Here is a 26154-nt window from a genome sequence, read left to right on the forward strand (position 1 = left end):
CTTCATCATCAGAATCATTTCTGAAATATTTTAACGAGCAGTCAGAATTAAGATTGATGTGGGCAGGGAATGTGTCTGCTTATTGTAATTTACTGGTCCATTGGTGTTTGCATGCATATGCTAATTGAGACCAGTGATTCTCCAACACCAGATTTTTCTGGATCAATAGCCACTGTCGAAGAGTGGGAAAAAGGGATAGGTTTTTTTTGTTTGTTTGTTTTAGGCGGAAAATGCCATTGCTGGATAGCCTCACTATCAGTCAATCAATCGTATTTATTAATTGCTTACTTTGCAGGACACTATACTTACCTTTGGGAGAGATGGTAGGCTCATTCTCTCTGCCACTTGTCAGCTGTGTGACTGTAGGCAAGTCACTTAACTTCTCTGTGTCTCAGTTACCTCATCTGTAAAATGGGGATGAAGACAGTCTCATGAGGGACAATCTGATTACCCTGTATCTATCCCAGTGCTTAGAACAGTGATCTGCACATAGTAAGCGCTTAACAAATACCAACATTATTATTATTCGCCTCCCATAACAAGCCTACAGTCTGGAGGGGGAGACATTCATAATTATTCATTAATATGAATAAGTAAATTATGGGTATGTACCTAAGTGCTGTGAGGCTGAGGTAGGAGTGAATAAAGGGAGGAAATCAGGTGACGCAGAAGGAAGTGGGAGAAGCGAAAGGAGGGCTTAGTCAAGGAAGGCCTTTTAGAGAAGATGTGCCTTCAGTAAGACTCACTAGAGGGAGTTTGTAGTTCTGGTGAGGGATTGCAACCATCTCTTTGAGCCTTTTGTTGGCTTCTGTTATGTAAACAGTTCCTTATTTACTCCCAAAGGGAATAGTGAGAATGGAAAACCCAGCACTGATGTGGTGGATCTTACACTGGACTGTTCGTCCTCAGAAGAGGAGAATGAGGAAGAAGAGGAGGATGATGATATAGAGGATACTCCCCAGACCAAGCGCCCTTGCAGGTACAAAAAGGGTTTAATGACAGCAGGCTGACTGGTCCAGTAATACTTCATTTATCATAGACTTAAATATTTTGGTGCTAACTAAATATAGGAAGGTAGTATTGGAGGAGGGAATCTGACAGAACAAGGGAATTTAGAAGGAATAATCCTTTCTCTTGGCTGGCCTAGTCAAAACAAACCACCAAAAAAAAAAATCTGTTTCCAGGTCCTAGTGCCTGGAGAAGGCAGGTGGTACCAAATAATGATAGTTCTAGAAATATCTATTCTTTTCCCGGAAGGGTTGATTTTTGCCATTAGGAGAGAAGTTGCTCACCCAAAATCTATCTTTTGAACCTCTGTTTCTTCTCTCAGCTAAGCATATTTTTGTCTTGCCAAAATCTTCATTCCTGACTTTGTTCGAGTCTTTCTGGATCTGGAAATGAAAGGGATTAGGATAGGCTATGAGGGAGATTTAACCCAACAAGGTAGGAGCATTTTTTATGGGATTGGAGATGAGGTTGAAGCAAAGAGTAAATACATTTTAAATAGGAAGGTATACAGTGCTGCACATCATGGAGATATACCCATTGTAATTCCTTTTAACTTAAACCTGAATTCAGTATAGTTAGTGAAGTAAACCACTGAGATGGATGAGGGAGAAGAATTAATGCAAAAACAGGAAAGTGTTAAGAGGAAAGCCACTGAACAGTTTTGTTCCTGGCAATCTTACTACTTGGCAATGTGAATATGAAAGCTGATACCTGCGGTAAGCAACTCCTATAGGCTTAAAGAAAGAAACTACTCTGATCAGGTAAGTTATGTTAGAATTTAGGGTAGAAGAATGCCGGGTTATAAAATTCTCAAATTTTAGCCTGATACCTCAGTTACTCCATTTCAAGTTTATTTTGTTATAAATAATGCAGTTGCCCTTCATTTTAAATGCTAAAGAGTCTCCATTGCATCATATTGGTGATCAGATGGGTTTCAGGAGCCTTGTGGCATTTTCTGGCTATTAGATTCTTCCATGTGTCTCACTGCAGTTCAAAATGTTGCCGTAGCTCAAAAGCTTACAATTAATTTTCCATGTCAGAGGATTACTGCCTTTTGAGTTTCCAAAATGGTTGCAGTTTCCCTAACCATGATTTGGTTTTCTTGTCTGAAAAATTTACACTGATTTTGTTTTTTAACTTACCTTACTGGAATCTGACTTCAGTTTTATTTGAGTGCTGGCTCTCCTGCATAAAAGCAAATTTGAAAGTGAGTTGAGGAGACTATTTGACCATCCTGTTTTTCTTGTATAGGTATGAACCCAAACAGGACCCTGAAAACACTCAAGGCAGCGGACCTCTTAGTACTAGACCCAGAGGTTTCTGATGAAGCCTACTTTTTCACTGGGCTGTGTGTGCACCGTCTTAAGGCAACTTCATCTGCTCTGAGGTAGAGTAACCAGTCAGGCAGAAACAGTGTAAAACATATATTTTTCTTTCAGGAGATTATCAAAAGTTGCTGAATGAGAAGAGTTTGATACTGTCCCCCCAGCTGATGTTCAGAATCATCAAAACTGAAGTCCCTGTGCTTAGGGTAGAACTTGGAATGTCATTAAAATGTTGAAACAATGTGTTTAAAATGTCATGAGCAAATTAAAGCTATTCAATTTTTAGTCTTTGTGAAAAAGTCTGCAATTTGGAGGGGAGGGGAGAGAGAGACGGAAGGGAAAGTCTATATATAAGCTACACAGTCTCCTTGGCTTGGGCAAAATATCTTTGAATTTTTGATTTGGATCTAATCAAGGTCCTAGCATCTCCTCTTATAGATCCATAAGGCTCCTGAAGGCTCCTGAAACCCATCTGATCTGAATACTCCTTCCTATTTAGGGGCTGAATTCCAGATAGGGGTGAGAGGAGTAGGGGAATTGATATCTGATTCACTCCTCCCTTCATTAAGTATTTTAAATGGGAGAGTTTTCTTGAAGTTCCACCAAATGACACTCAGGAAATGCCCAACTTGGGAGGAAAGAAGGGGGAATCTACCTAACTTCAAAGAAAGTTGCAAATTGGAGCCACAATTTCTGACTCTGAATCTTACTGGCATCAGCAGCTTGAAACCCAAGAAAGCAGTGTCCTTTAAAGTCTTGAAGAAAGGAAGGAGGGAAATTGGATCTGGATTTAATTATTGTCTTTTATTCCTTATCTTTATCTCTAGTTTGGTTTCCCTGTTCAAAATCTAAAATAATTTATCATTACAGAATTTTAAATCTCTCAGCAGGGATTCTTTATTGTTTTAAGTAAAAATGAAAAATCTGATAGAATTCAGTTTCACTTCATAAAATACTGTATCCTTAGCAGCATAGGTAACTCATAATTTGAAAAATATTTAAATGTAATTACTTTTTAAGATATTAAATATAAATGGTTCAGTTCAAGCCATTACTGGGAGACACTGAGCTTCTCTTTCAGTTTATTTTTTGGCCAAATATTCTTTACGTTTTCTTATATATTGGTTAAATTCTTTCTCTTAATACTTATTCTTCAAACTGAAAAAGTTAAAATATTTGCTAAATAAAAAGAAAAACATACAGTTAATAAACTTTTGTCTTTCTTTGTTTCTGAACTTGTGTGTTTTTATAAACAATTTTGGCTGAATGCCCCATCCTTCCAGTGAATGACCCAGGATCATTATATCATCTATTTATTAAATCCTTGTGTGCGTGATCCCCAACACACCTAAAGAGGGAGCTATCTTCCTATTTTTTCCTGCCTCCAAAAGACTTCATGTCCACTAACGTCTTAATTTCACCTAGATCTAGCTTGAGGCTAGAGTGGTTTCTCCTTCTGTGTTCCAGTGCTGCTACTGAATCAGTGCATTTTTCAGAAGATCCTAGGAATCAGGATTGTTGGCTGATTTGCCCAGTTATTTGAATAAAGACAGTCTGTAGTCTCACCATTTTTATTCTCCATGGTTATAATGGTCTATCTCCCCTGTAGCAGCCAACAATAAGCCCTCCCCCTGTATTATGATGACCTAAACTGCCAGTATTGAGATCTTAGCATACCTCACTAGACCATTCCAGCATAGTGGATGAACCCAGACAAGGTTTATCACATTTTTCTTTAAGGTATAGGCTCTTTGGGAAAATAATTTTGAACTATTTGCATTTCTGATTGGTATTCTCCCCATCACTACAGTTGGAAAACAGAAAATATTAACCCAAGTTCTCATTAACCACATATTCAGTTCACTACAACCAGTTAAGCATTTCCCTTTAGTCTAATCAGTTGAAGGCTCATGGTAGTGAAATTAATAAGGATCTAGGATTCATAAAATAGATCGCAGTAGTTTCATTTGGAGATGAGATGATAGAGTTAAATATGTACCTTGCTGATTTTGATTATTTTACAGTGGATTGTGGTTTCCTTGTTTTCTGTGTGAAAATGTATAATTCAGAGAATCTCAATGAATTTTAACAAATTAAGCCATAGTAAGGCCTGAAATCCCCAAACACAGAACTTTGGCAAATAACTATTCTTGGCAAAGTTGGCTTACTAGTAAAAATATCAGTAAGTTTCCCATCTGCATTTACTGGTGGTTGAAGTTCTCCTGCTTTAATTCCCCTTCTGGCTCCCTCAGGGTCTTCCTTTCTATAGCCTTGGCAAGTGTGGGAGAGAGTGGAGCAATGGTATTACTCAGGAAGGATGCCTGTTGCATAGAATCCTCTGGAAATGGGAAATAGCCTGGAGTTTCTCTGAACACTGATTACCTGAATTTTGACAATGTATGGGTATATTAAGTATCAGTTAATGTTGCTAGGACAGTGCACTGCAAATAAATTATTTTACCACTGTTACTGGTAAACTCACTATCAAGGTCTCTAGTTTGAGGGGCACTAAAGAGAAGAAATGAGAACTCTAGCAGTCAATCAATCAATCAATATTTATTGAGTGCTTATTACGTTCAGAACACTATACTAAGCTCTTGAGAGGGTACTGTACCAGAGAATTTGCAGATAGGTTCCCTGACCATAAACAGTTGAGGCAGCAGAATACAAGTTCGCAGTTATTTCCACCTGCTGGATAAACCTGCCTAACACAGCTTTACTTTTTACTGCCATCCTGCTTTTTTTGGAGAAAGAGTAGCTAGATATCTGTCAATATAATACATAACTTTCAGTAAATCCTAGATCCCATACCAATTTTGAAAACAATGAGTTTTCCATCTATAAAGAAAAAAAGAGTGTGGACAAATAAGTCATGAGACTGTAAAGTTTGGTAAATATCATGGAATCCTAAAGTGGGAGTTGTCTGTAAATTAAGATTATGGATACACAGAGATAATTACATTAACTCACTGGCATCAGGAAAATGCAAAATTCTCAGTTTTTTTGCTAGTCTGGCTCAATATATTTTGGTTGCTGGGTTATGAGTCCAATGTAAAATTTCAGCGTACTTCAATCAAATGTGCTTACTGTGTGCAGGACACTGTTCCAAATGCTTGGGAGAGTACAGAATAACAATAAACACATTCTATACCCACAACAAGCTCACAATCTAGGGGGTGGCAGATGTTAATAAATTATGGAGATAAATGTAAGTGGTATGGGGCTGGATTTGGGGGTAAATGGAGCAAGTCAGACAGATGCAGAAGGGAGTGAAAGAGGAAAAGGAGGGTTTAATTAGGGAAGTCCTTTTGGAGAAGATGTGCCTTCAATAAGGCTTTGATGTGTGGAAAGGTAATTGTCAGATATGGACAGGAAACGTGTTCCAGGCTGGAAGGGGGACGTGGACGAGAGATGGGCAGTGATATAGACAAGATGGAGGTAAAATCAGTAAGTAAGTGTAAGAGAAATGAAGCAAGCTGGATACTAGTAAGAAAGTAGCAAGGGAATATAGGAAAGAGGCAAGGTGATTAAGTGCTTTAAAGCCAATGGTGTGGAATTTCTGTTTTATGCAGAGATGGATGAGTTTCTTGAGACATGAAAACATGTCCTGAGGATTTCTGTAGACAAATGATCCAGGCAGGAAAGTGAAGTATGAACAGGCATTTACCTTTGCCCTCTTTTCAGTGTCACCTACCCACTGGGCTTGGGACTCCATAAGCTATTTATCTATTTGGATGGTATTGATGCTTGTCTACTTGTTTTGTTTTGTTGTCTGTCTCCCTCTTCTAAACTGTGAGCCCGCTGTTGGATAGGGACTGTCTGTGTTACCGAAATGTACTTTCCAAGTGTTTAGTACAGTGCTCTGCACACAGTAAGCGCTCAATAAATAGAATTGAATGAATGAATAAGCACTTTATTACTCAGCACCCGCAGTCCATCATAACTTATGAACATAGTCTTAATGTCTGCCACTTCCCTTATTTGTAATTTATTTTCATTTGTCTCCTATACTTAACTGTAAGCTCTAAGAGGACAGGAATGTTGTCTACCAAACTTACTGTACTCTCTCAAACACTTAGTACAATGCTCTGAATACAGGTAAGGGCTCAGTAAATATGACTTATTGACTGATTGCTTTCCAAGTGGCACAAGACCTCAGTTTTCATAGTTTGTTCTTCCTTTCCAAGTCCCAACTGAAGGAAGGGTAAGAAGAATAGATCAGAGCAGGACTGGGACAACTGTTTTTGCTGTGGGTGTGTCCCTATCATCTCCTTTCCTCTTCCCTTATTACCTGAGCTCAGAGATGGGGAAGAATAGGATTATACAACATAGCTAGCCATGTAGGAAGCAACAACTGTTGCTATGAGGAAATTTAAAAAAATACTGAAACAAGAAACAAGGGATGGAGAGGAAGTTGAGATGGAAATCCCTTAGGAACAGGGGCAGTGAATAATTCAGGAGATCAAGCCAGGAAGAAAGATTTAAAGGGAAATTGCCCTTACCTGTTAGAGTCTGCTCATCTTGTGGCTCAGCCTGAAATGGAATCTAACAAACTACTGGAAAACCCTTCCCCTCTTTGAGTTCTAACAGAAAGACAGAAATGAATAGTTACCAAAAATATTTTCCCTGCCCAACTCTACTTTGTAATAACTGCTTCTTATCTTTTAACCAAACTAGATGATTTAGCAGTCAGCAAATTATAACAGAGTTTGGTTTTTACTGATTTCAAACATGTCTTTACTACTAATAATGATGATGGTATTTGTTAAGTGCTTACTGTGTGCCAGGCACTACTGAGTACTGGGATGGATACAAGTAAATCAGGTTGGAGATAGTCCCTGTCCCACATGGGGCTCACAGTCTCAAACCCCATTTTACAGATGAAGTAACTAACACCCACGAAATGAAGTGACTTGCCCATGGTCACAAAGCAGACAAGTGGCAGTCTGCCACTTGTCCATTGTGTGACCTTGGGCAAATCACTTAAATTCTCGATGCCTCTGTTACCTCATCTGTAAAGTGGGGATTAAGACTATGAGTCCCATGTGGGGCAGCCTGATTAACTTATATCTACCCCAATGCCTAGGACAGTATGGCACATAGTGTTTAACAAATACTTCAATCACACTTCCCCTCTTCAAAAACCTACTGAAGGCTCACCTCCTCCAGGTGGCCTTCCTAGACTGTCCCCCTTTTCCTCAGCTCCCTCTCCCCTCTCCATCATCCCAATTTGTTCCCTTTGCTCTACACCCCTCCCTGTCCCAGAGCACTTGTGTATATAAGTACACATCTCTACTTATTTATATCAATGTTGTTTACTTGCTTTGATGTATATATAGCTATAATTCTATTTATATTGATGCTATTGATGCCTGTTTACTAATTTTGATGTCTGTCTCCCCCTTCTATCTGTGAGCCTGTTGTGGGCAAGGCCTGTTTCTCTTTGTTGCTGAATTGTACTTTCCAAGTGCTTAGTAAGTGCTCTGCACACAGTAAGTGCTCCATAAATACGACTGAATGAATGAATGAATGAATCATCTCCTAGTTCTCTGGCCGCTCATTCTCTTTTGCGGGCTCCTCCGCAGCCTCCCACCACCTTACTATAGGGGATCCTCAGGGTTCAGTTCTAGGTACTCTTCTATTCTCCATCTACACCCACTCCCTTGGAAAACTCATTCATTCCAATTGCTTCAACTACCACCTTTATGCGAATGATACCCAAATCTGTATCCCCAGCCGTAATCTTGCTCCCTCTCTCCAATCTCACATTTCCTCCTGCCTTCAAGACATCTCTCCTTGCATGTTTTCCCACCACCTCAAACTTAACATGTCCTACACGGAACTCATTTTTCCACAAAACCCCTGTCCTCCCCTGACTTTCCCATCACTGTAAAAGGCACCACCAACCTTTCTGTCTCACAAGCCCATAACCTTGACGTTATCCCTGACTCCTCGCTATTATTCAACCCACATACTCAATCCATTACTAAATTTTGTTGGTCCCATCTTTACATCACAGCTAAAATCTGTCCTTTCCTCTCCATCCAAACAGCTACCACAATAATACAATCACTCATGCTAGCCCTCCTGGATTACTGCATTAGCCTCCTTGCTGACCTCCCAGTCTATCTCTCCCTACTCCAGTCCATATTACACTCTTCTGCCTGGATCACTTTCCTATAAAATTGTTTAGAACACGTCACCCCACTCCTAAAAACTCCAGTGGTTGCCCATCCACCTTCACATCAAACAAAATTTCTCACCATTGGCTTTTAAGCACTCCATCATCTTGCCTGTTCCTACTGCACCTTGCTCTCTTTTACACACTTGGTTCCTCTACGGCTCACCTCTCTCTGTGCCTCCATCTCACCTATTTCACCACCGACCCATAGCCATGTCCTGCATCTGGCCTGGAATGCCTCCCCTCCTCAAATCCAACAGACATTTATCCCCCCGACCTTTCAAAGCCTTACTGAAAGCCTTACAGCCCCCACCCCCCAGACTGTAAGCTCAATAAGGACAGGGAATGTGTCAGTTTACTGTTGTACTGTACTCTCCCAAGCACTTAGTTCAGTGCTCTGCACACAGTAAGTGTTCAATAAATATGAAAGAAGGAAAAAAAGGAAGAAGGGGTGGGGGAGAGAAGGGAGGGAAGGTGAGGGAGGGAAAGAAAGAAAAGAAACCAACAAAGCCCATAAGTGACTGCTTTCTCAGCAGAGGTGCTCACCATAGGCAATTAAAGTCCCATATTTGATGCTCCAGACTGTAATGAAACAAGAACGTGAAGTTCTCTTCTTAATAGGTGAGACCCAAAATATAGCTTTGGGGACTGAGCCCTCAAAACTTTTCAGGTTTGGTCTAGACTCCTGAATCTAAAGACTAATATGAAGTCAGACAGTTGATAAAAATTTCTGCTTATGTTGATGATTAAAGATCTGCCACTTCTTTTTGAATAAATCCCATGACTGCTGGAAACAAGAAAACCCAAATGAGGAGAGAGAAGTTGAGTCCAGTAAAAATCGAGGCAGTGTTAAATGGGTGAGTAGGAGAGGGGGCCTAACGGCAGCCACACTGAATAGCCACCATATTAGGCATGAGGCGTGCACTAAGGCCTTCTTCAGAGAGGCTAATGAGAGTCTTCTCTGCATAGGTGATGGGCACACAACAGGGTCCACGGGTCAGTTCCGCTCCACGTGCTTGCATCTTGAGTAGTAACACCACATGATTGTTGTAGTTGGGGTTGAGGTCAGATTGAGGCCAATTGCAGAGGCCTTGACAATTATTGGCCATGTAAGTTTCAGGGATTAGCACTGAATGCTCTAAGCGCAAGTCCACAGTCAGTTCTTGCAGCTTACACCGATCCTCATTCTCAACACTGCGCTGTACCCGAGATAGTTTCCAGCGCTCCTGCCACTCAGCCCGTAAGCTCTGAAGGACTTTGAGCAGCAGCAATGCATATAGTTGGGAGGGAGGATCCTGGGACCTGTTGCTGCTTTTGGCTATCTGACAGAAGTCTAACAATCTCTGCAGAAGCATTATGTGGGGCTTCAAGGCAGGTAGTTCCAAAAGATCTGCTACAACTGCTTGTAGTTTGGATGAAAGATGCTGAACTAGTTCCTGCTTAGGCTGCCACTGCTCTGCTTGTTTTTCCAGCAGTGCCAGACTGCCAGCTGGGAGCTGCAATAAGAGTGGCTCCTCTGATTCCACCAGTTGTTTCAGGGCAGCTGGCTCTGAGAAATTGAAGAACTGTTGAGGGTGGCCCTTCAGGGCTTTGGAATCCAGATCTAGATGCAGGTTGGTAGGGTTACGCAGAACAAATGGAGAGTTCAGAACAGTGCGGACCAAATACACCAGGGCCTTCAGAAAACGGTCTGAGAGAGTTGAAGGGGACACAGTTGTACCATGCACTTCTTTGGGTTCTGGAGTAAGCCTGCTGGGAAGGAAAGGGAGGTTGCTCAGTGCGGCTTTCAAGACCTGGATGTCTCAGCAGAGAGAGTTTAGGTCTCTCAATATTTCCTGCAAGTATCTTCTCTGGATATAGAAGATGGAGAAGCCCATAGGGACTGTATTTACCAATTGTGTTATTTCATTATTCTGTACTCTGCCAAGCATTTAACTCAATGCTCTGCCACACAGTAAGTGCTCAGTAAATGACTGATAGATCAATTGACTGGCTCTCAGGGAAATAATAAAGTTCTTAGGGCAGCATGAATAACCTGCCCACCAATGAAAATCAATCTAAGATAAAAAAAAACTATTCCCCTACTTCTCAAAAGGACTCCTTCTTCCTTCATTATTCTTTCTTCCCCAGGATGCTATATTAGCTGAGATTAGAAATTTTGGCACCAAAACCCAGTAATTGCTATCATAGCTGCTACCACATCTTTTTCTTCCACAATCAATTTTATCTTCCTTCTCCTTGCAGCAGTTTGATTAATGATTTTAGCTCAGAACTCCCAAGCAGAAGATCTGAAAACTATTTCTTCTTTAGACTCTAGCTCTGCTGGACAGAAGTAACCAAACCTTTCCTCAGAAAAACTTCAGGATAATCTCCCAACAAGAATCGTCTCTCTCAAGTTTCACCTCTGCTCTCTACTCTTTCTCTCCAGCCCCAGGAAGCCTTGCATACCTGGGTAGTGGATTTGATGTTATTTTTAGCCACTCTTCAATAGGTGTGGGCTGCAATTCTCTAAGTGGCTTCTGCTGCTGAAGTAGAAACAGCACTGGAGTCATCCGTGTGAAGCATTTGTCATCAGAACCAAATAGTAAGGGTTGGAGCTCCAAAGTAGATAGACGCAGCCCTGAAGAAAGAAGCAGTCAAGGAGGTGATGGAAACTGAACCCAAAAATATTTTCAGAGTCTAATAGGGTGAAGATGTCAAAAGCCAGAAGTGTGTTTTGAACTCTGGTATTCTGACCCCAAGTCCTCCTTCCTTCATAGGATTCCACAATGCTCACCCAGAGTTCCTAATAGGTAAGAAACTAATTGGGTTGCAAGCAAAGAACAGATTATATAACTCCTTCACTATACATACCATCATTGCCGAGGGGCCAAAGCATCAAAGAAAGTCTGGATCGGAGCTGCCAACCTCTGAATTTCCCTTCTACACCAAGAACTAGGAAGCGAGTGTTGCTGGAAAGGCAAAGACTCTACAAAAATTGATAAAACAAATATTAAGAGTCCAAAGCAAGTAATTTCATACCATAGACATTATCTGCAAACAATTAGATGCCATGCCACTCTTCAGAAAAATATATTTCTTTAGAACAGAAAAGGGTGTCTAGGACAGATGACAAATGGAAATTACCTTCCTAGACTGTAAGCTTGTTGTAGGCAGGGAATGACTGTTTATTCTTGTACTGTACTCTCCCAAGCGCTTACTACAGTGCTCTACACCCAGTAAGCACTCAGTAAATATGAATGAATGAATGAACGAACGAACGAACAAATGAATGGGAACTAGTAAAATCTTGAAGTCATTCTGGTCACTGTTTTTCTATCCATTCCTTGTGCCTAATCTTGTTTCACCCTCTAATTGTTCTTTGGCCTTGACCTCATTTTAGCTCCATGGGCCAATAGTGAGACTAATGCTTCTAGTTGGACTATCCAGAGGAATTAAATTCTAGTCCCAAATCTGATGCTAAATAAATGTCACCCATGATAAGTCACTGAAATTCTCTGGGCCTGTTTTCTCATATGTAAAATGGGGTTTACATATATTTCTCTGTCCTTAAGCCGGACAAAGAAGAACTTTAACTCCTCCATCAACATCCAGAATAACACCAGGGCAACTGCCACCTTTCGTCCCACCACCAAGCATGCCTTCCCAGCATGCTGCATGACAACCAGGTAGGGGATAAAAGCTGGTCCCTTACACTCTCAGACTCCTCCATCCCTAGCAAGATTTTGAGCCTATTTGGGATATTTGTTTATGCTTTATTTTAATGTTAATTTTAATGTTTCATAACTCCAGGCATGTGTGTCTTCAATCCTCCCATCAAGAGAAGCAGTGTTGCTTACAGATAATAATAATAATAATATTGGCATTTGTTAAGTGCTTACTATGTGCACAGCACTGTTCTAAACTCTGGGGTAGATACAGGGTAATCTGGTTGTTCCACACAAGGCTCACAGTCTTAATCCCCATTTTACAGATGAGGTAACTGAGGCACAGAGAAGTTAAGTGACAGTCACACAGCTGACAAGCGGTGGAGCTGGTATTCAAACCCATGACCGGGCTCTTTCCACTGAGCCAAGCTGCTTCCCTAAAGCATGGGCCTGGAGTCAGAAAGCTATGGGTTCTAATCCCGGTTCTGTCACTTGTCTGCTGTGTAACCCTAGGGAAGTCACTTCACCTCTCTGGGCCTGTTACCTCATCTACAAAATGGAGATTAATACTGGGACAGAGATTGTATCCAACCTGATTAAGCTGTATCTACCCCAGCACTCAGTACAGTTTCTGGCACAGAGTAAACATTTATCAAGTATAGTAATAATAAGAAAAATAATAAAATAATAATAATCTAATCTCTTTGATTGTGAGCCCCTGAGGGACACTGACCATGTCTAATTCTGACCTATGTAATTCTTTCTTCGTTTCCTCCTCCTTCTCCTTCTCTCCCTTGCCCAAGATCATATAGCAGTCAAGTGGTGGACCTGGAATGAAAACTAAAGTTTCCGACTCCCTGGCTCATGATCGATCGATCATTCATTCATTCATTCATGCATTCATTCATATTTATTGAGTGATTACTGTGTGCAGAGGGCTGTACTGAGCACTCGGAAAGTACTATTTGGCAACAAATAAAGACAATTCCTGCCCACAACGGGCTCACAGTCTAGAAGCAGGGAGACTGACATCAAAGCAAGTAAACAGGTATCAATAGCATCATTTAAATTAAATAGAATTATAGATATATACACAGCATTAATAAAATAAATAGAATTACAGATATGTACAAATATACACACAAATGCTGTTTCATTGACTCTTTCCACTGGACCACAGAATGAAAGTGAATCTTAGAAAATAAATTCTATAGCTAAAGTTTCAAGTAAACTTATGTAATAAATGTTTAATGCATTTATTGGGGCATGCAAAAATGAGGTGTATTACTGAATACCTTGACTCCCTGTATTGACCAGGATACTTCCCCAGACAGTCTCTGAACATTCAGATTACAGGCATCTTCCATACCTGCTCCTGTTGCAGCCCATCTCCAGAAACCATGAACTCTTGGCCAGATTTGAACCTTTGACTCTCCAGTCCTGGATAAAATACCAGCAACATCAGCTTCAGGTCACCTAACAGTGCAGTACCACCTGCATCTTGTAGCTCCCGGAACCTTAACTCCAGGTCCAACTTCCATATTGCTGTCGAAATACCATTGAAGATAATTATTTTTATATAACAAAATGTTCTCAATTCCATTCCTTTGTTAGTCTCATCTGCAAAAAGGGAACTTCTTAACCCCTAAGCCAGACATTTCCAGTCTTCATCTTCATCTTCATCACCATATCATCATTGTCAGTATTTATTTATTGCCTACTGTGAGTTCCACTCTGCACTGGATAATTGGTAGATTCAATAAAAGTTGAAGTCATAATGACTATTATGGCTTAAAAAGTATTCATGACTAGGATGAAGGGTAGGATAAAACCCAAGACATTTCCTAAATCTAATAGAGTCCTTTCCTTCTGATAGCACCAAACTTTTTATCACCAGTGCCCCATTTAAAATTACAACTTGATCTGAGTATCTTATGCCAAAGCTTGCTAACACCATTCTATGTGATCCTAAATTCAGTGCATCTCTGAAAGGACCTAGAAAGTACTTTGCTTTTTCTACGCAATGACAGAAGATAATCCTGGGAAATACTCTGAAACTCTTGGGTACGAACCTCTCATTTTCTCACATCCGCTTTCCCTAAAATATACTGAGCTGCAATATCTGGGAGAACGCAAATAAACTCTAAAATCCCACCTCTGTGCCCTCCCCATCTCCACATATGCTGCATAGGTGATAGAACTGAAACTACCAAGGAAGGGAGACTAATAGCCTGATTGTCTCAAAGGCAAAACAGAGAACTGATGGGTGTACCTGGAACAGAATTTGTAAAACGTGAGGAAAAGGGATTAAGACCTTTTAATATGAAAATTCTAACATTTAAAAACTGAGGGGCCTATTTTAAGATCTTTTGTACCCCTTGTTTAGAAGGGAAACATCCCCTTCCTTGGACCTAGATTAAAGAGCTAGCCTAGCCTTAGAAGCAGTGTGGCTCAGTGGAAAAAGCCCGGGCTTGGGAGTCAGAGATCATGGGTGCGAATTCCAGCTCTGAGGTCACTTCACTTCTCTAGGCCTCAGTTACCTCATCTGTAAAATGAGGACTAACTGTGAGCCTCACGTGGGACAAGCTGATTACCCTGTATCTACGCCAGTGCTTAGAACAGTGCTCTGCACATAGTAGGCGCTTAACAAACACCAACCCTAAAATACCTAGGCTAGGTGGTAGCTAGCCACTTGCTGAGAGGAATGCCTAAATCAATTAATAAATTAATAGCAATGAGTGAATGCTAACTCTGTACTAAGCACTACACAGTTGAGAGAGTATTAAGGAGTTAGCAGCCATGATTGCTGCCCTCAAGGAATTTACAGTATAGAAAGGGAGAAAAACACTGTAAATAAATCAAAGGTAGGAAGCAGAAATTACATTTAAATACAGTGTATAAATAAATGCTGGGTGGGAAGCAAGTCCCCAAGTGTTTTGGTTAGTGCTAAAGTGGCAGTAAAGGGAAAAACGGTACAGAAAATGAGAGATTAGTCAGGGAAGATCTTATGGAAATGTGGCTTCAAGAAGGGCTTTGAAAATGGGGCAGGGCTTTGAAAATGGGGCAGCAGCATGCGGGATGTGATGGAGTGCCATGAAATGGGGAGGGTATGAGCAAGAGGTCAATGGAGAGAAAAATGAGAATGAGACACTGACTTGAGATAAGGGAAGTTGCTAAGGAAGGAAGCAAGGATAAATGGGTTGGAGATGGCTGAGTGACTCGTGGCTCAGTGGAAAGAGCAAGGGCTTTGGAGTCAGAGGTCATGGGTTCAAATCCCGGCTCGGCCATTTGTCAGCTGTGTGACTTTGGGCAAGTCACTTAACTTCTTGGTGCCTCAGTTACCTCATCTGTAAAATGGGGATTAAGATTGTGAGCCCCACATGGGACAACCTGATTCTCTTGTGTCTACCTCGGCACATACTAAGCGCTGAACAAGTACCAACATTATTATTATTATTATTATTATTAAAAACGGTGAGGAGTTACTACTTGATATAGATAGGGATACAGAAAGCCACTTGGAGATTTTAGAAAAGTGGAAGAGCTGTGCAACACAATATTTTATAAAAATGGTCCATGCAAGATGAGCAAAATATGGATTGCAAAGGGGAGAGACTGGAGGCAGGGAGATGTGTGAAGAGGATGATGCAACAGTCAAGTCATGCAATGGTAAAGCAGCATGACCTAGTGGAAAGAGCACAGGCCTGGGAATCAGAGAGCTTGGGTTCTACTTCCAGGTCTGCCACTTATCTCCTGTGTGACTTTGGACAAGTCACTGTACTTTTCTGAGCCTCAGTTCCTCAACTTTAAAATGGGGATTCCCTCCTGCTTAAATTGAGAAACTGAGGGACAGGGACTGTTTGCGACCTAATAACTTCTACCTACTCTAGCACTTAGAACAGTGTTTGACACAAAGTAAGTCCTTAACAAATACCTTAAAAACAAGCACCAGGATACACCTGGACCAGCATGATGGCAGTCTGGATGTAGAAGAAGGAGTGGAGTCTGGATATGTTGTGGACAAAGAATCGAAAGGATTTCATTTTCAGCCTGAATTATGGAGTATGAGAGAAGCAGAAGAATTTAAGATAATGTAGAAATTACAGACTTGAGATGAGGAAGATGATGGTGGTGTGCTTTGGAAAGGGAAAGCTAGGTGGAGGAGTGGGTTTGAAAGGGAAGATGATGAGTTCAATTTGGGGCATGCTGAATTTGAAATGATGGCAGTCCACCCATTTAGCAGAGTCCTGGAAGCAGATGGAAATGTGAGTTGCAGAGAGATAGATCTGATTTAGTGAGGTAGATTTGGGAATCATCAGCAGATAAAGGGGTAGTTGAAGCAATGGGAGTAAATAGTTCCCTAAGCGGGTCTGTAGGACCTGAAAATAAAGGAGACTCAGACCAAAGCTTTTAGGGGCACCCACAAGTAAGGAACAGGAGATTGAGTAAGAGGGTGCAAAAAAAGATTCTGAGAAGAAGCAGCCAAAGAGGTCAGAAGAGTCAACATGAGAGAAACCAAGATTAATATTGTTTTCAAGAAAAAGTAGTGGTCCACAATGTCAAAAGTAGATTTGAGATCAAGAAAAATTAGAAAAGAGAGAGAAAAGATAATGGGAAAAGGAGATCAAGGAAAAGCAAGGGCTTTAGTTGGAAAGCATGATAAGAAAAGGCCCAAGACTGCAGGAACATCTTTTTAACCCCTTCAATATTCTAGAACCAAACAACCCAATTTGGACTCCATAACCAAATTACCTTCTCTTGATGCACAAAGCATCACCTTCACACCACCCTCTCTTGCACTATGTCCATCCATCTACCTCACACCACTTAATTCACAACCCAGGATCACCTTCACAAAATGCTTCCTCCATTCATTCATTCATTCATTCAATCGTATTTATTGAGCACGAACTGTGTGCTGAGTGCTCTACTAAGCTCTTGGGAGAGCACAATCAACAATAAACTGGGCTCATGATGCAGAGAACTGCAGGCAGAAATGCAGACATCCACCTCAAACATTCTTATGTGCTCAATTCAGCCCCCTCTTTTACCCAACAATGATACTTCTTAATTCATTCTCATACTCATTTCCCACAAGTTGTTCCAGACATTAAACTCCTTCCTCAAACTCCCATCCCACAGGGCAACCAATCATTTTCTGGTAAGGACCTGATCATACACTTCATCAAGAAAATTGAAACCATCAGGTGTGATCTTTCCAAAATCTCCCCTACTTCTCTCCAATACACACACCCCCAACTCACTCAGTCACTCTCATTCACACTCACAAGAGCCCTTGCCTGGGAGTCAGAGGGCCTGGGTTCTAATCCTGACTCTGCCATTTGTCTACTCTTTGCCCTTGGGAAAGTCACACCTTCTCTGTGCCTCAGTTACCACATCTGTAAAATGGGGATTAAGGCTGTGAAAACCCATACTGCAAATGGACTGTGTGCATATAGTAAGCATTTAACGAATACCATAAATTCTATTTTTGAGTCAATCAATTAATCTGTGTGCAGGATACTGTAATCGACTTTTGGAAGAGTGTAATATAGCAGAGTTTTTGGACATATTCCCTGATCACAGCAGGCTTTCAGTCTGGAAGGGGAGACAGACATTAACATAGACAAACATAGCTCCAGAGGGACTCCCATAATTCCAGCTGTCAACTCTGACTGCAGTCCTTAACCTCAAAGAGCTAACACCGATGGCTTTAGCATTAAAAATGCTGCACACCAACCCACTTAGGCTACAAGGGCCATATGGAATGGGGATTACAGCCAATCTGATTATCCTTTAGCTACCCAGAATTTAGCACAGTGTTTGGGACCCAGTGAGTGCTTAACAAATACGACAGTGATATTTATTGTTACTTCTTCTCCTCCTCCTTCTCTATTTATTATTATCATCCTCTGGACTGTAAGTTCACTGAGGGCTACCAGTTCTGTTATACTGCACACTGCAAAGTCCTTAGTACAGTGCTCTGCACACAAAGCTCAATTAATACATGATTGACTGATTGATATAATACTACAGAACAGGGATGGAGTTACAGGACAAAGGAAAAACTTGGGCAAGGGATCGGCGACAAAACAGACAAGATCGTATTTCTCAAAAAGTTCAGTCCATGTCTCCCCACTTCTCAGTCACCACTAATAAGTACCCATCCACCTTCATAAAAAGAAACTCCTTACCTGAGGATTTAAAGTAAAGCACTTAATCACCTTACCCATTTCTCCTTACCTCAATGACTTTTATTCATTCATTCAACAGTATTTATTGAGCACTTACTGCGTGCAAAGCACTATACTAAGCATTTGGGAGACTACAATGTAACTACAAACTGTCACATTCCCTGTTTACAACAAGCTCACAGGCTAGAGCTTGTAAACTCTGTAGAGCTCATCTGTAAAATGGGGATTAAGACTGTGAGCCCCACGTGGGACAACCTGATTCCCCTATGTCTACCCCAGCGCTTAGAACAGTGCTCGGCACATAGTAAGCGCTTAACAAATACCAACATTATTATTATTATTAGAGGGGGAGACAGACATTAATATACATATGTATCTACTCCACAGCTTGGAACAGTGCTTGGCACATAGTAAGCACTTAACAAATACCACAGTTATTATTATTATTAGTCAATGAGGCAAAAGATAGGTACTTCAAACAGTGCGGTAGCAGTGTGAATTGAAGAGAAAGGGCAAATTCTAGGGAAGGTGTGAGCAACCAGTAGGATTTCACTGACAGACTACATGCAGAATGAATAAGAGATGAGTCAAGGATAACACCCATGTGCAAGACAGGTAGTGTAGTGATGTTGCCTATGAAGAGAAAAAAGTCAGGAAGAGAACCAAGTTTGGATGGGAAAGTGGAAGCTCCTACTTCCTATTACAACCCAATATGCTCAATTTGCTCATAAAACACCAATCTACTCACTGTTCCTCAGTCTCATCTATCGCTGTGCCAACCCCTCACCCATGTACTACTTCTGGCCAGAAACTCCCTCCCTTAAAATATCTGACAGATCTAAAAGCCTTATTAAAAGCAAATCTCCAAGAGGTCTACCCCAGCTAAACTCTCATCTACCCTAACCTCTCCCTCTAATGTACTGCTCTTGCACTTGCATAGGTGACCCCTTATTCATTCATTCATTCAATCGTATTTACTGAGTGTTTAGTGTGCACAAAGCATAGTACTAAGCCCTTGAAAAGTACAATTCAGCAACATATAGGCACAACAAAACAAGAAGACAGGCATCACTACCATCAAAATAAAAACATAGATAAATACACATCATTAATAGAGTAATAAATATGTACCTATACATGTGCCATGGGGTGGGGAAGTGAATAGAGCAGAGGGAGGGAGTAGGGGCGATGGAGAGGGGAGGAAGACAGAGGAAACAGGGGACTCAGTCTTGGAAGGCATCCTAGAGGAGGTGAGCTCTCAGTAGAGCTTGGAAGTGGGGAAGAAAGCTTGTTTGGTGGATGTGAGGAGGGAGGCCATTCCAGGACAGAGGTAGGACGTGGGCCAGGGTCAACGGCAGGACAGGCATGAACGAGGCACAGTGAGGAGGTCGGCAGCAAAGGAGCAGAATGTGTGGGCTAGGTCAGTCACCTATGTTGCAGCCGTCAGAAATCAGGGGCTTGTCCAGTAGATGTTGACTTTGCCAAACCTCCAGATCTTGTTTCAGGTCACCCCAACCTCAGCCCCAGAGTACTTATGCAAATATCCACAATTTATTTTAATGTCTGCTCTTTCTCTAGACTATAACTTTGTTATGGGTTGGGAACTTGGCTCTCAACTCTGTTATACTGAACTCTCTCAAGTTCAGTGGTCTGCCCACAGTAAGCACTCAAAAATTGACTGATCAGGTAGGTTGGTATTAGAGGTATAAGCGTGCCCGCTAGGTTTCAAAGATCAGTGAGGTAAGACAGGAGGGAAGCACTGATCGACTGTCTTAAGAGTCATTGATTTCTGTTTGAAGTGATGGTTGACAGGCAACCATTAGTGGGAGACTCTAGGCAAGTAATTCAGAGAGAAGGCTAATACAGCAGTCAATCAGTCAGTCCATCATATATTTATTCAGTGTTTACTATATGTAGAGCACCATACTAAGCACTTGGTACAAAACAACAATGTAATAGACACATTCCCTGACCACAGTGAGCTTACAGTTGAGAGGGGGACACAGACATTAATATAAATAAAATCAGGTATTTTCAGAAATGCTGTGGGGCTGGGAGGGGGGATGACTTCAGATACCTACAGGGCGATACAGAAGGGAGTGGGAGAAGAGGAAAGGTGGGCTTAGTTAGGACTCCTGGGGGAGATGTGCCTTCAGTAAGGCTTTGAATTGAGGGAGAGTAACTGTTTTGCATATATGAAAAGGGAGGACATCCCATGCCAGAGGTAGGACGTGTGCGAGAGGTCAGAGGCGATAGATGAGACTGAGGTACAGTGAAAAGGTTGGCAGTAATCAAGGTGGACATAAGTGCTTGGGAAAGGGTGGTAAGAGCTGCAGTAGGCACTGGCGCTACACAGTAATTGGGTTGGATACAATCCCTGTCCCATACTGGGCTCATAATCTTAATCCCCATTTTACAGGCGAAATACCTGAGGCAGAGAGATGCTAAATGATTGCTTAAGGTCCTACAACAGACAAGTGTCACAGCCAGGATTATAGATTTATGTGTATATAAATTTGTAATTTACTTTAATGTGTTTCCCTCTCTAGTATACATTCTCCTTTTTTTTAAAAAAAAAGGTATTTGTTAAAATGTTTACTAAATGCCAGGCATTGTACTAAGTGCTGGGGTAGTTGCAAGATATTCCTTATGTACATGATTCATTCATTAACTCAACCATATTTATTGAGTGCACACTGTGTGCAAAGCACTGTACTAAGCGATTGGGAGAGTAAAATACAGCAATAAAGAGAGACGATCCCTGCACAAGAGCTCACAATCTGGGGGCGAGGGGAGAAAGACATTAATACAAGTAAACAGGCATCAATATAAATAAATAAAATTACAGATATATACCTAAGTGCTTTGGGGTGAAAGGGAGCAAGTCAGAGTAGGAAATGAGGAAAAGTGGGGCCTCACAGCAGGCCTTTGAAATGGGGGGAGAGTCACTGTTTGGTGGATTTCAGGAGGAAGGGTGTTCCAGGCCACAGGTAGGATATGGGCCAGGGGCTGGCAGCAAGATAGGCAAGACGGAGACACTGAGAGAAGGTGAGCACCAGAGGAGCAAGATGTGCAGGCTGGACTGTAGAGGGAGAGAAGGGTGGGGAGATAGGAGGGGGCAAGGAGATGGACAGCTTTAAAGCCACGAGTGAGGAATTTTTGTTTGATACAGAGGTTGTTAGGCAACCACTGAGTGTTTCTGTAGAAAGCTATTCTGGGAAGCAGAGTGAAGTATGGATTGGAGAGGAGAGGCAGGAGATTGGAGGTCAGAAAGGGGGTTGATGCAGTAATGAGAAGCAGCGTGGCTCAGTGGAAAGAGCACGGGCTTTGGAGTCAGAGTTCATGGGTTTGAATCCCGGCTCGACCACTTGTCAGCTGTGTGACTTTGGGCAAGTCACTTAACTTCTCTGTGCCCTCAGTTACCTCATCTGTAAAATGAGGATTAAGACTGTCCCATGTGGGACAACCTGATTCCCCTGTGTCTACCCCAGCGCTTAGAACAGTGCTCGGCACATAGTAAGCGCTTAACAAATACCAACATTATTATTATTATTAATGCAGTTGGGACAGGATGGGTGATTGTACTAACATGGTAGAGGTTGGATGGAGGGGACAGGGCAGTTTATAGTGATGTTCTGAAGTGAGGCCAACAGGACTTGGTGATAGACTGGATATGTGAATATGTGGATATGTGGGTCGAATGAGAGAGCAGAGTGAAGGATGATCCATGTATCCACTATGGAAGCAGCATTGCATAGTGGTTAAAGCATGGGCCTGGGAGTCCGAGGTCACGGGTTCTAATCCCAGCTCTGTCACTTTTCTGCTGTGTGACCTTGGGCAAGTTACTTTCTCTATGCTTCATTCATTCATTCATTCAATAGTATTTATTGAGCACTTACTATGTGCAGAGCACTGTACTAATCGCTTGGGATGAACAAGTAGGCAACAGATAGAGACAGTCCCCGCCGTTTGACGGGCTTACAGATTAATCGCGGGAGACGGACAGACAAGAACAATGGCAATAAACAGAGTCAAGGGGAAGAACATCTCGTAAAAACAATGGCAACTAAATAGAATCAAGGCGATGTACAATTCATTAACAAAATAAATAGGGTAACGAAAATATATACAGTTGAGCGGACGAGTACAGTGCTGTGGGGATGGGAAGGGAGAGGTGGAGGAGCAGAGGGAAAAGGGGAAAAAGAGGGTTAGCTGCGGAGAGGTAAAGGAGGGGTGGCAGAGGGAGTAGAGGGAGGAGCTTAGTCTGGGAAGGCCTCTTGGAGGAGGTGAGTTTTAAGAAGGGTTTTGAAGAGCGAAAGAGAATCAGTTTGGCGGAGGTGAGGAGGGAGGGCGTTCCAGGACCGCGGGAGGACGTGACCCAGGGGTTGACGGCGGGATAGGCGAGACCGAGGGACGATGAGGAGGTGGGCGGATGAGGAGGTGGGCGGCAGAGGAACGGAGCATGCGGGGTGGGCGGTAGAAAGAGAGAAGGGAGGAGAGGTAGGAAGGGGCAAGGTGATGGAGAGCCTTGAAGCCTAGAGTGAGGAGTTTTTGTTTGAGCGGAGGTCGATAGGCAACCACTGGAGTTGTTTAAGAAGGGGAGTGACATGCCCAGATCGTTTCTGCAGGAAGATGAGCCGGGCAGCGGAGTGAAGAATAGACTGGAGCGGGGCGAGAGAGGAGGAAGGAAGGTCAGAGAGAAGGCTGACACAGTAGTCTAGCCAGGATATAACGAGAGCCCGTAACAGTAAGGTCGCCGTTTGGGTGGAGAGGAAAGGGCGGATCTTGGCGATATTGTAGAGATGAAACCGGCAGGTCTTGGTAACGGATAGGATGTGTGGGGTGAACGAGAGAGACAAGTCAAGGACCTCAGTGCTTCAGTGACCTCATCTGTAAAATGGGGCTTGAAACTATGCGCCCCACATGGGACAGGGACTTGTCCAATCGGATTTTCTTGTATTCACCCCAGCGATTGGTACAGTGTGTGGTAAAAGTATTCACTTAACAAATACCATAATTTATTATTATTATTGAACTCTCCCAAGCACTTAGTAGAGTACTCTGCACATTGCAAGCATAGATATCTTTGACTGATAAAACTGCTAAATTAGAGAGATAAATTAAGGATAATGCCACCACTATTGGTTTGTGAATCTCTTTTAATGGTATTTCTTATGGATTTACTATTTGTCAAGCACTGTTTTAACCACTGAGGAACATACAAGTTAATCAGGCTGGATACAGTCCCTATCCGATACAGGGCTCGGTCTAGGTTAGGAGGGAGAATACGTACTGAATCACCATTTTGCAGTTGAAGAAACAGAGGCACAGAGAAGTGACCTGCCCAAGTCACTCAGCAGGCAAGTGGAAGTTCTGGGATTAGAACCTAGGTCTCTGGCTCCTAGCTCTCTGCTTTATTTACTTGGCCTTCCCCCTTTACCTCTCCGCAGCTTAACCCTCTTTTTCCCCTTTTCCCTCTGCTCCTCCACCTCTCCCTTCCCATCCCCACAGCACTGTACTCGTCCGCTCAACTGTATATATTTTCGTTACCCTATTTATTTTGTTAATGAATTGTACATCGCCTTGATTCTATTTAGTTGTTTTTTACGAGATGTTCTTCCCCTTGACTCTATTTATTGTCATTGTTCTTGTCTGTCCGTCTTCCCCGATTAGACTGTAAGCCCGTCAAACGGCAGGGACTGTCTCTATCTGTTGCCGACTTGTTTATCCCAAGCGCTTAGTACAGTGCTCTGCACATAGTAAGCGCTCAATAAATACTATTGAATGAATTATTGTCCTTTCCAAAAATCTTATTCTATCACAGAACAAGTAGACTCACACACAAATTTTTGAAAGAATGATGTGGGATCTAATTATTATTATTTTTTTAGTAGTAATTACTATTACATTTGTGGTATTTAAGTCCTTACTATATGCCAGGGACTGTTCTAAATACTGGGGTAGATATGAACTAGTCAGATTGGACACAGTCCCTGTCCCACTTCTCTGTGCCTCAGTTACTTCATCTGTAAAATGGGGATTGAGAACCTGAGTCCCAAGGGAGACAAGGACTGTGTCCAACCTGATTTGCTTATATCCACCCAGTTATTAGTACAATACTGGCAAAGAGTATGTGCTTAACAAATACCACAATTATTATTATTATTATTAATAATAATAATCTTTATTTAATAATAATGACCCCTATTTTACAGATGAGGAAAAAGAGGCCCAGAGAACTAAAGTGATTTACTCAAGGTCATACAGAAAATAAGTGGTGGAGTGGGGATAATAATAATAATAATAATAATGTTGGTATTTGTAAAGCGCTTACTATGTGCAGAGCACTGTTCTAAGCGCTGGGGGAGATACAGGGTGATCAGGTTGTCCCACATGGGGCTCACAGTTTTAATCCCCATTTTACAGAGGTGGGTACTGTGGCACAGAGAAGGTAAGTAACTTGCCCACAGTCACACAGCTGACAAGTGGCAGGACAGGGATGAGACTCCAGGTCCTTCCGAATCCCAGGCCTGTGCTCTAATCACTTGGCAATGTTGTCTATGACCAAAGCATCAACTAAATATTTCCACCAATTAATTGAATTTTATTGTGTATAATAGGGCACTGTGTGAAGCACTTGGCCAAATACGAACTTTTCCTAGAATCAACGTCCTTGATTATGTCTCATACGAAACTTGCCCTCTGCCTTCAATACTAGGTGGCAGGGAGATATATCTTGGTTTATTTTATTCGTTATAAATGGTTGGTTCATTCCTTATCAGTCCAAAACAGACACACACACACGCAGACACCAACAACCCCCCGCTTCAAACACACACACGTACGAACAAACCCTCCTCCCCAACTCACACACAGCGCCTGTACCTTCCTCTAGATGAAGCACCACGAGGTGTTGCTGACCTGGCTCTGCAAGCCATTCTCCCAAACGTCGCAACGAGAGAATTATTTTTGCATTTCCTTGAGGGCAAATACCAAAGGTGGCCAAGTCGTCAAGTCTCCAGTGAGACTGCTTCACCGCCTCCAAGAAGAAATTCTCATAATTGCTCAGAGAACCCACCACTTCCAGATGATAGTTGTCTAAGTTGCCGCCCGTGCCCAACTTGATACGGCACACTGGCTCTCTCAGGCCGGTCAGAGACGCAGGGCGGAAAATGTATTTTCCCCACATATCTGCAGTAGTATTTCCATGGTCGGTCAATATTTGGGTCCTAGCTGGGCTGGTATCCGCGGCTCCACTTCTGTGTGATATGGTTGAGACAATCCTATTTCGCCCAGAACTTTGTCCGATATTTCCGTGCTCCTCTGTTTGGCTATGACGCAACTGGTCCTTAGCGAAGGTAGGTAAAAACCCGTTAGTGGAATCAACTCTTACCTCTCGGCTTCCTTTCCTTGGCAGAGCTACCGTCAGTGACAACAGTAGCAACATAAACAGCCGATTTGGATAGAACAAGTCTTTCATTTTGGGCTTAATGACTCAGAAACTTTTGGAATCTAACAGCTTGAAGACTATGAATCTTTCCGCCGTGTGGAAGTAAGTCACCGGCAGGATAAAAAGCCAGCGGCTACGCTTCCACCCCTTCCTTACCTAAAATGGTCGAAGTCCCGCTCTTGAAAAGCGGATATTCTTTCAAACGGAAGTGACGTAGTTGATAATGCCGAAAAAATCGCACTTGGTGATTTTGGGTCTGTAATGATAAAGATAAGATTTTACTTTATGTGATTTCAAGTAGTATGTCTGCAGCCTTAAAAAATGGATAATTCAAATTGGTGACCCGATT

General features: G+C 42.1%; 2 protein-coding genes across 6 annotated transcripts in view; one reads left to right on the forward strand and one right to left on the reverse strand.

Annotated features, from left to right (window-relative positions):
• LOC114808766 (E3 SUMO-protein ligase PIAS4-like) overlaps positions 1-2618 on the forward strand; it is a 71339-nt gene extending 68721 nt beyond the window's left edge. Inside the window, exons 11-12 of one of the 2 annotated variants that reach the window (XM_029056631.2) lie at positions 844-979; positions 2448-2618. In XM_029056631.2, coding sequence (XP_028912464.1) covers positions 844-979; positions 2448-2472 — 161 coding nt within the window. In that variant the 3' untranslated portion in view covers positions 2473-2618. The other variant, XM_029056630.2, reaches the window with a different exon arrangement.
• On the reverse strand, positions 315-25961 carry AMH (anti-Mullerian hormone). Of its 4 annotated transcripts, none has more exons than XR_005659706.1 (8): positions 25241-25961; positions 13531-13601; positions 11368-11482; positions 10963-11134; positions 9061-10266; positions 2151-2193; positions 1293-1391; positions 315-404 (listed from the first exon to the last, which is right to left on the reverse strand). XR_005659706.1 is itself a non-coding variant. In XM_029056625.2 (5 exons), exons 1-5 carry the CDS (start codon positions 25833-25835, stop codon positions 9390-9392), a joined length of 1935 nt encoding a protein of 644 aa, XP_028912458.1. In that variant the 5' UTR covers positions 25836-25961; the 3' UTR covers positions 8954-9389. The 4 variants fall into 4 exon arrangements, 1 of the variants encoding a protein (XP_028912458.1); XR_005659705.1 differs by having other exon boundaries at positions 9061-10263; positions 13531-13706; XR_005659704.1 differs by having other exon boundaries at positions 13531-13706.
• Between the last annotated feature and the right edge of the window lie 193 nt (positions 25962-26154).

The sequence above is a fragment of the Ornithorhynchus anatinus genome, chromosome Y5 (genome assembly GCF_004115215.2).
Source record: "Ornithorhynchus anatinus isolate Pmale09 chromosome Y5, mOrnAna1.pri.v4, whole genome shotgun sequence".
Classification (NCBI taxonomy): Eukaryota; Metazoa; Chordata; class Mammalia; order Monotremata; family Ornithorhynchidae; genus Ornithorhynchus; species Ornithorhynchus anatinus.